Consider the following 10,772-nt stretch of genomic DNA (forward strand, 5'->3'; position numbering starts at 1 on the left):
CGTAGCCTGCGTAGGCCCGGAACCTACGCCGTAGCCTACGCCGTACCTTTTCGCGCACCTCTCCGAAAATGTAACTACGCGGCACACCTACACAGACCGTAAGAACTGTGATTGGTCCGCCTGGTAGCGTCATATGATTCCGACTTCTTTCTTCCGCTTCTCATCCGCTGCTAGACCGCCATATTTGAAACATGGATCAAGTGGTAATTGCAGGGCGACGCAGACCGACCAACGCAGAACTATAAATTGGGAGAGCCCTTGCGTAGGCTACGGCGTAGCCGCGCGTAAATTCGACTCAGAAGTATAAATTGGGCTTTACCCTAACCTTAACTGTGATCCAGCATCAACATCTCCCTCTCGCCTCCCTCACGCATCGTGTACGTCATATGTGGAAATAGGCGTGGTTTTGTCTAAACTCCGTTGCGATTCGGGTACGGGCGTCCTGGAAACCAGCCCGTAGTGTCAAGACTTAAGTTCAACGTCATGTTAAATCTTTCAGCAGTAGCCCCGGGAGTTCACCAGGCCGCCAGGACGGCTCTGAAGCGAAGTCGCCAGGTTTTCTATTCGGCGTGAGCACGACTCCCACCACACCTGGCTTCTCTGGGTTTGACCTGGGCTCCTCCCAAGAGGAGGTGAGGAAGAGCAACTAGAGAATGACACATCTTTGCAAAGATGACTTAATGTCCAAATCTGAATTAAAACATCTCCATTTGTCCGTTGCAGGAAAGCCCTTTCTCTTTTACAAGCTCATACTTCAGTGAAAAGGTACCAGTTTTCTATTCATACATGTTAGTCTCAGTGAAAAGGTACCAGTTTTCTATTCATACATGTTAGTCTCAGTGAAAAGGTACCAGTTTTCTATTCATACATGTTAGTCTCAGTGAAAAGGTACCAGTTTTCTATTCATACATGTTAGTCTCAGTGAAAAGGTACCAGTTTTCTATTCATACATGTTAGTCTCAGTGAGATGAAAAGGTACCAGTTTTCTATTCATACAGGTTAGTCTCAGTGAGATGAAATGTATTTTTCAAGAGAGGCCTGTTTCAACAGCAGCAGCAACAACTTACACACACAGACACAACATTGAACAACCCATGGACACACATACAGTACAACAGTCACATATAGAAACAGTCTACATGTTGCAGAGCTTTGTGGCTAAATGATCTGTGCAGAATCTTGTTGCTAGTTTGTCTTAACGCTTGTGTCTTTTCAGAAACCCTCTGGATCCAAAGACTCCAGTGGTAAACATACTCTATTGTTGAAGTTCTGGCCTGTACTGTTTGCATCTCTCACACTGGGCTTAATGAATGAATACTTCATGTGAAGTGTCATGTACTTGTTTGTTTTGCAGGCTTCCTGTTTGACCAAGGTGAAAGGTCAGAAGATAGTTTCGAGTTCTCTTTCGGTGCCAAGACCCCCGAGCAGAACTCAGTCAGCCGCGAGACGCAGGGACCTGGGGATAGGCCACTCCTTGTTTCAGCCACACCTGCTGGAATGGCCGATCAGGATAACTTGGTTGATTTGGATAAACTCCTTCTCCAGCTTGGTAAGGTTTTATTATTATTATTATTTATTTTAAGAAGTCCTGTGATAAAGATTGGTCACAAGCTAACATTAGCTAATGGTAATGTAAATCTAACCATGTAAATCTGATCTGTATGGGGACATGTAGCCTTGGAGACCCGTGGGCTGACTCAGAAGAAGGATGACTCAAAGAAACAGATTCAATGTAAGTGAAACTCTACCTTTATGCAAGCATACTAGTAACTAGCCTGTCTGTTGAAAGGTGTTGTGTTTGGATGGGACTGCATCTTGTAACAGAGACGTCAGGGAGAACTATAGGCAGCTGCCTAGCCTCCTGTAAGTTACAATGAGGAGGTCTGTATTGCAGCTTTGGCTTAGAGGCCTTCTTGACCTTATGTTGTAGTCAAGTGTTGCTGCTCCCAAGCCCACATCACCTGTTCCCCCACAAAGGCAATGATAGCTAGATGTTAAAGACGTTGTGAGATGTATTTATTTTAATTGTTACAGTTAGGATTGGTGTTCATTAAACAGTTTGTTGTATTGTCACGCCAGGTATCAAAGATAACTTTGCTGAGAGGAAGTCTTTCATTGAAGAAACCAAAACAAAGATAAGGAAACTTGAGGAGGAAGCATATCATAAACAAATTATTGTGAAGCATTTCAAAGCCAGTGCAAAAAGGTGAAGTATAATTATTGTTGTTAGGAAAGTAATATATATCTGACCTATGCATTTACTTTACATGAAAATCATTTGGCTATTAGTTGAATTTAGAAATGTTGTCTTATATGATTTGTCCTAAGTCGTGTTTTGTATGTACAGGCCTGCTGCGGAACTAGAGAGGGGACAGGAGAAATGTAATCAAGACATGTGAGTTTAGTGCCCTTTTGGCCGACAGTCAGTGTTCAACAAACCAGAACAATGACGGTGTATTAATACTCCTCCCAACTCCCATTTGTCAACCCAAGGAAAGTGTACAATTGGGTTTACCAGCAGCACGAAGAGCGTTACTACCAACAACCTCTTGCCAAAACCCTTCTGGTGCTCCAGGAACTGAAAGAACAGATAGAATGTAGGATCCAAGCTCATGAGGAACAAATACTTGCAAAACAGAAGGATCTTCAGCATCTACAAGGTCAATTAACTTTAACTTTAACTCATTTTGTTTCACTAAATGTCTTGTACTGTATACTGTTATGGACCTATCGCTAAGCCACGCCCCGAAATAGAAATTGTCCAATCGTATCCAGCAAAAGTCACTACAGGCAGAAAACTCGGACAAACACATATATCGCTAATATACAAAATATTCTATTACTTGCTGTGGTAAATCAGAAATCAGAAATTTGCCAACTCCCGCCATTGTAAGTCATTGAATGTCATTCAGTCACGGTCGGTCAGTCAGTCACTGTCAGTGAAGCGTTGTTTGTTTGTCCGAGTTTTCAAAGGGGGCGTGGCTTAGCAATAGGTCCATTGGAAAACTAGTTTAGCCATTTAGTCATTTCCCCCATCTAGGTCAAACAAGCGATTCATCTCCCATCAAGAACCAATCTGAAAGGTAGGCCTTCGGACCGTTCATTTCAACAGAACTATTTTCGATCTCTCTTAGGTTCAAAGTCAGTAAAAAGTTAATAATATGAGTATCTGTAGTATTTATTTATTGACTCCTGAACCCCCCCACCTGTCTAAACACCTGTCTCTCTACACCTGGACCCCCACCTGTCTCTCTACACCTGTCTTCCCCCATCTGTCTCTCTACACCTGTCTCTCTACACCTGTCTCTCTACACCTGTCTTCCCCCATCTGTCTCTCTACACCTGTCTCTCTACACCTGAACCCCCCCACCTGTCTCTGTACACCTGTCTCTCTACACCTGGACCCCCACCTGTCTCTCTACACCTGGACCCCCCCACCTGTCTCTCTACACCTGTCTCTCTACACCTGGACCCCCCCACCTGTCTACACACCTGTCTCTCTACACCTGTCTCTCTACACCTGACTTTGCTGTGCAGCGTTACTGGTCACCTGAATGCAGCAGCAGAGCAGGAAAGCCAGTCAGAACATCAGCCAGAGGACGACGTTCACGCTTATGTCGACATCTCCTCCCTCCACCTCACCCAGCCCCAGGTAGACATCTCCTCCCTCCACCTCACCCAGCCCCAGGTAGACACCTCCCTCCCTCCACCTCGACCAGTCCCAGGTAGACACCTCCCTCCCTCCACCTCACCCAGCCCCAGGTAGACACCTCCCTCCCTCCACCTCGACCAGTCCCAGGTAGACACCTCCCTCCCTCCACCTCACCCAGCCCCAGGTAGACATCTCCTCCCTCCACCTCACCCAGCCCCAGGTAGACATCTCCTCCCTCCACCTCACCCAGCCCCAGGTAGACATCTCCTCCCTCCACCTCACCCAGCCCCAGGTAGACATCTCCTCCCTCCACCTCACCCAGCCCCAGGTAGACACCTCCCTCCCTCCACCTCGACCAGCCCAAGGTAGACATCTGGCCCCTAACGTCACCCCTCTCACTCTGGCCTCTCTCAGTTAGTGATTTACCCGGTGCTGTGTAGCTATAATGGGCGGTGAATAGAACAGATCAATCATGCAATGAAGGGGGTGGTGTAGCACAGTGGTTCCCAACCGGGGGTACGCGGACCCCTAGGGGTACGTGAGGGGATTGCAGGGGGTACGTGGAAAGATTTGGAATTATAATTTATTTCCCTTTCCCAAAAAATAATTAAATATAGTCGTTTCATAAACCTGTTGTTAAAATGGTACGCTGCAACTTAAGTTCCTCCCCGACAGGTAATGACTGTAACACAAGCGGTAGTCACGTCACATTTAAATCACGTTCATTTACGTTCATTTACGCGCGCACGTCAGCTAGGCCTGTCAGTATACCGCAAAGATGGACAGATGGCTAAAACGACCAGCTACAGTAACGGTCAGATCAGAGGCAGATCAGACGGTCAGATCAGAGGAAGATCAGACGGTCAGATCAGAGAAAAAAAGGAAAAAAGGACCCCGCTATTATTTGGAAACATATGTTTTGTGGGGATTTACATGTACATCGGCTGATCCACCACAGCCACAGTGCTTTTTCTGCGGCGAAGTCCTGGCTAATAATTCAATGAAGCCAGCCCATTTACAGCGACACCAGAGCACCAAACACCTAGCAACTGTTGGTAAAACTGACGACTTTTTCAAGCGAAAACTGTCAGAGTTCAAGTCAAGTCAGGCTACACTGAAAAAAGCGGCAAGTGTGTCAAGCAAAGCACTGGAGGCGTCCTATGCTGTTTCATTACTAGTGGCTAAGTCAAAAACCCCACATTCAATCGCCGAAGATCTGATTTTGCCTGCCGCTATGATTTTGGCTCAAACTATGCTGGACAAGAAAGCAGCTGACACGCTCAAGTTGGTACCATTATCTAACAATACCGTCTCCCGTCGGATTGATGATATGTCCATAAATATTGTCGGACAAGTGGTGGATAAAATGAAGCAAGCAGGTCAGTTCGCTTTGCAATTAGATGAAATGACCGACGTTAGTGGGGAGGCTCAGCTGCTGGCTTTTGTGCGTTATAAAGAAGAGTCGGACATAAATGAGCATATCTTGTTTTGCAAGACGCTGCCAGGAAAGACAACTGGCGAGGAAATATTTCTGATTATTGACAGCTTCTTCAAAGACAACGATCTGGAGTGGAAATCCTGCAGTCACATCTGTACCGATGGAGCGGCAGCAATGACGGGTAAGGTGCGTGGGCTGCTTGGGCGTGTGATGAAGGTGAACCCCGAAATTAAGTGGATGCACTGTATTATTCACCGGGAGGCACTCGCCAGCAAAAGGATGAGCCCCGAGTTAAGTGCAGTTATGGATGACGCAGTTAAGGTGATTAACTTCATTCAGTCCCGGCCAATGAACCACAGACTGTTTCAAACTCTTTGTCATGACAGCGGGTCAGAGCATGAGCAGCTACTGCTTCACACAGACGTTCGCTGGCTGTCTCGTGGCAAAACGCTGCTGCGGCTCTATGAATTGCGCATCGAGGTGTTTGCTTTCCTGACAGAAAACGACCACCCTCTTGCAGCCCTGTTTGAGGATGCAGTGTGGGTTGCGCAGCTGGCATATCTTGCTGATGTCTTCACTAAGCTGAATGAGCTCAACCTTTCACTTCAGGGCAAGTACTCACACATCCTTAACATGTATGACAAAGTGAATGGATTCATAAAGAAGGTTAAATTATGGGAGAGGAAATGTAAGGATGGAGATGTGAGCTGTTTCCCACTGCTTGATGGCCATCTCGCCACCACTGATGCTGACAGAGGTCCTGTGGTGAAAATAGTTAAAGCACATCTGTCCAAACTTGACACTGACTTCAACCAGTACTTTCATGACATTGAAACAAAGTCAGAAAAACTGGACTGGGTGAGGAACCCATTCAGAGTGAATGACAGGAGCAGCAGCAGCCTTCCTGCAAGCCTGCAGGAAAATCTGATGGACATGTCCTCTGATCGTGGGTTGAAGATGGCACATGCTGACAAGTCATTGACAGAGTTTTGGTGTGATGTTGAAAAGGAATATCCAGTGCTGGGAAAGTGTGCATTGAATGAACTTTTGCCTTTTGGATCTACATATATGTGTGAAGTGACCTTCTCAGCTTTGACCCACATCAAAACCAAGCCAAGGAACAGACTGAGTGTGGAGAGCAGCCTGGTGACTGCTGTTGCCACACTGCCTCCAGAACTGTCAAAGCTTATAAAAGAGAAGCAACCTCAAGTGTCTCATTAAAGCTCAACTGATGAAAAAAAGAATTGCAACTGCTACTGGGTGAGTCTATTTTTCACAATGGTGTAAATATCTATGTATTAAAGGGGAGTGGTTCAAATGATTTCATTAATAATCAGTAGAGTTAGATAAGAAGTTTAAGTGTGTGTGTGTGTGTGTGTGTGATAAGTTTTATCCTGTCTCATCTTGTCTGTTTCCTCTCCCCATCAGTCAAGACTCTGGGATGAGAAAATGATGACATCACTGCACCTCAGACAGAAGCCAAAGAGGAGCAGGAGAAAGGGAAAAGAAACAGATATCAAATCAAATTCATTATAATTTATTATTTATTTTTCTATTTTCAGTGAGTGTGTGGGCATGTGGTAACAATTAACCATTGAGGTGGCCAGGTGGCACATGTATTGGCCAATTAGCTCATGTAGTCTAATTTTGAATGGCAATGTTTTGAAATGGCAAACATGTGACTATGTCAGATTGTTGTGTGCAGAAAACCGTGTTCAGTGCATTTAAAAAGTGCCATTTTGAATAGCAAAATGTGTGTAAAGCAGAAAATGTGTTTAGAGTTTTGGAGACATGAGAAGAGGTTTTGCTCTCTGTGTGTCAGTAATAAATGTTATATTTGCAAGTTAGAGTTTAATTGATTTTTTTGGGAAATAATCAACACGCATGAGTGAGGGGGTACTTCTGGCATGGCAAAACAGCTCAAGGGGTACACAAGACAAAAAAGGTTGGGAACCACTGGTGTAGCACACTAAGGGGCATGCACAAACATCAGGGTCCCTGGTTCGATTCTGGCCGTCGACATCTCCTGCATGTCTCATCTCCCCCTCTCTCACCCATCCTTCCTGTCAATCTCTACTGTCTCTAGCGTCCTGTTAAAGCAGAAATGCCATAAGGACATCATGCAGCGAAGATTATTTGTTTTAGGATTGAGTAGTAATGTAATTAAATGATCAATTGGGTATCGTTAACCCAATTCGACAAAACGAAAGTGGTCGCTCACTACACGTCTTTCAGCATGCGTAGTAGTGCCAACTCTCGTGAACCTGGACTCATTTTCCAGGGTTGTCACCAGAGAGTGGTGGAGGGAATGATTGATGAGAATCAGGAGAGAAACCTTGGCCGAGATGCAACAGGAGACGCAAGTTTCGAGTTGCGATCAAACCCAGAGTCAATGGGTAAGGTGTTTTATATCAGAGTCAATGGGTAAGGTGTTTTATATCAGAGTCAATGGGTAAGGTGTTTTATATCAGAGTCAATGGGTAAGGTGTTTTATAGCAGAGTCAATGGGTAAGGTGTTTTATATCAGAGTCATTGGGTAAGGTGTTTTATAGCAGAGTCACATGTGGACAGTAACATGTGGTGTTTTTATAACTGAACAATGCTTCACTTTGAGATCTGATCGTTACTATCATGTTACAAATTTGTATTTATAACAATGGAGAAGATTTTAGACATTTTAAAATGTTTCGATATAGTTTTGTTTTTGTATTTATCCTCTAGATCAGAGCACGGATCAGGACCAGGGATGCGGAGCAGAGGAACAGGTCCTGTGTATATTGTTGACCAACATGTAGGACTACTGTACAGGGTTCCCACGGGTCTTTGAAATCCTTGAAAGTTTGTGAATTTGAGAAAAATCAAGGTCTTAAACGTTTTTTAAAATAGACATGGATCATTGAAAGTGCTTGAATTCCCCTCTCGATCCCCACTAAATTCTCATCTAGATCTGTCTCAAACTATGCTGTGTTAGGTCCTTGAATTTGAGGGAATTGAGTCTTGTAAGTCCTTGAAAGGTGCTTGAATTTGATGTTTCAGAAGGTGTGGGAACCCTGGAAAACAGAAACCAGATGCTTACTGTCTGACATATGTCCGATATGCAATGCAGGTGAATTGTTGTGTTATATATACTGAATTTTATGTGAAAGCTAAATTAGAAGAAAGGTTTTTGTGAATAGGTGGAGCAGCTTAACATAGGGAAGGTACTGGAGCCTGAGGTGGAGGAGGGAGAACCAGAGGGAGATGAGCAGGCAGCGCACCCTGCTGGTGAGGAGGAACATGAGGGGGGCGCGACCTGCCCTCAGTCCTCACCTGTGAGAACCCATCCTCAGTCTTCACCTGCACGAATGAAAGCTTACTCCACCACCCCAACCTTCTCACTCAAGTAAGACATTCCACACTTTAGAATTCGTACATACAAGATAACCCACTGATTCCCTGTTGTTACTACCATAAATAATGGGGCAGTTTCCCAGACAAAGATTAGGCCTAGTCCGGGATTCAATCACACTTTCAATGGACAATCTCCATGATGGATGCTTTAGTCTAGAACTGGGCTTAATCAGTCCTGGAAGCGACTACCCGAATCGCAACGGAGTTTAGACGAAACCACGCCCACTTCCGCGTGACGTGCGCGTCGCCTGCTGCGTTGCTATGGACACCGCAGCTCTCGGCCGTAACCCTAACCCTAACCATAGCTAGCATACATTTTCCTAAACCCAACCCTAACCTTAACCCTAAAGCCCAATTTATACTTCTGCGTAAAATCTACGCCGTAGCCTACGGCGTACCTTTTCGCGCACCTCTCCGAAAATGTAACTACGCGGCACACCTACACAGACCGTAAGAACTGTGATTGGTCCGCCTGGTAGCGTCATATGATTCCGACTTCTTTCTTCCGCTTCTCATCCGCTGCTAGACCGCCATATTTGAAACATGGATCAAGTGGTAATTGCAGGGCGACGCAGACCGACCAACGCAGAACTATAAATTGGGAGAGCCCTTGCGTAGGCTACGGCGTAGCCGCGCGTAAATTCGACGCAGAAGTATAAATTGGGCTTAACCCTAACCTTAACTGTGATCCAGCATCAACATCTCCCTCTCGCCTCCCTCACGCATCGTGTACTGTACGTCATATGTGGAAATAGGCGTGGTTTTGTCTAAACTCCGTTGCGATTCGGGTACGGGCGTCCTGGAAACCAGCCCGTAGTGTCAAGACTTAAGTTCAACGTCATGTTAAATCTTTCAGCAGTAGCCCCGGGAGTTCACCAGGCCGCCAGGACGGCTCTGAAGCGAAGTCGCCAGGTTTTCTATTCGGCGTGAGCACGACTCCCACCACACCTGGCTTCTCTGGGTTTGACCTGGGCTCCTCCCAAGAGGAGGTGAGGAAGAGCAACTAGAGAATGACACATCTTTGCAACGATGACTTAATGTCCAAATCTGAATTAAAACATCTCCATTTGTCCGTTGCAGGAAAGCCCTTTCTCTTTTACAAGCTCATACTTCAGTGAAAAGGTACCAGTTTTCTATTCATACATGTTAGTCTCAGTGAAAAGGTACCAGTTTTCTATTCATACATGTTAGTCTCAGTGAAAACGTACCAGTTTTCTATTCATACATGTTAGTCTCAGTGAGATGAAAAGGTACCAGTTTTCTATTCATACAGGTTAGTCTCAGTGAGATGAAATGTATTTTTCAAGAGAGGCCTGTTTCAACAGCAGCAGCAACAACTTACACACACAGACACAACATTGAACAACCCATGGACACACATACAGTACAACAGTCACATATAGAAACAGTCTACATGTTGCAGAGCTTTGTGGCTAAATGATCTGTGCAGAATCTTGTTGCTAGTTTGTCTTAACGCTTGTGTCTTTTCAGAAACCCTCTGGATCCAAACACTCCAGTGGTAAACATACTCTATTGTTGAAGTTCTGGCCTGTACTGTTTGCATCTCTCACACTGGGCTTAATGAATGAATACTTCATGTGAAGTGTCATTTACTTGTTTGTTTTGCAGGCTTCCTGTTTGACCAAGGTGAAAGGTCAGAAGATAGTTTCGAGTTCTCTTTCGGTGCCAAGACCCCCGAGCAGACCTCAGTCAGCCGCGAGACGCAGGGGCCTGAGGATGCCTTCCCGTTCTCTTTTAACTTTGGGAAGTTTTAGAAAAGCTTCTGCTGCAGTGAAGACTTCACAAAGGGTTGTGTAATGAGTTTCCTGTTTCTGTCCCTGATTTCCTGTTGTAATTTGTGTTGATTTTTACAACAATTGCTGGAAGTACAATAACTCTCCATACATACCAACACCACCGGCAATGGTTCTCATTTGGGGTTATAATGCGGATGTGTTGTTGTTGTTAACTCTATGCCTGTTGTATTAGAGACTAGCTCCTGTTGGATGGACATTCCACTTAAGATATGATCTATAATTAATAATTAATAAGATAAGATAAGATCTAGAATGGCCCGAATGAATGAGTAGGAAGGAAGCCCCCACCCCTCCCCCCCCCTCCTTTTATCTCTTACTTTTCTATCTCTATAATTTTTCTCTTCTTTTTCTGTATTTTTTCTCTATTCTCTATTCTTTATTTTTTGTTTTTCTGTTCTCTTTATAAAAAAAAAAAAAAAAAAAAAAATGATGCAGGATGAACTTAAGTGTATGAAATGAACTTGTAAATGTTGAA

General features: G+C 44.7%; 1 protein-coding gene across 1 annotated transcript; it reads left to right on the plus strand.

Annotated features, from left to right (window-relative positions):
• Positions 1-8,319: 8,319 nt before the first annotated feature.
• On the plus strand, positions 8,320-10,255 carry LOC308149738 (uncharacterized protein; the record flags this gene model as incomplete). Its single annotated transcript, XM_080522635.1, has 5 exons — positions 8,320-8,472; positions 9,337-9,469; positions 9,561-9,602; positions 9,972-9,999; positions 10,110-10,255. The coding sequence occupies exons 1-5, from the start codon at positions 8,435-8,437 to the stop codon at positions 10,253-10,255; spliced, it is 387 nt and encodes a 128-aa protein (XP_080378761.1). The 5' UTR covers positions 8,320-8,434.
• Positions 10,256-10,772: the final 517 nt, after the last annotated feature.

Source organism: Nansenia antarctica, assembly GCF_963989245.1.
Source record: "Nansenia antarctica genome assembly, chromosome: 2".
Classification (NCBI taxonomy): Eukaryota; Metazoa; Chordata; class Actinopteri; order Argentiniformes; family Microstomatidae; genus Nansenia; species Nansenia antarctica.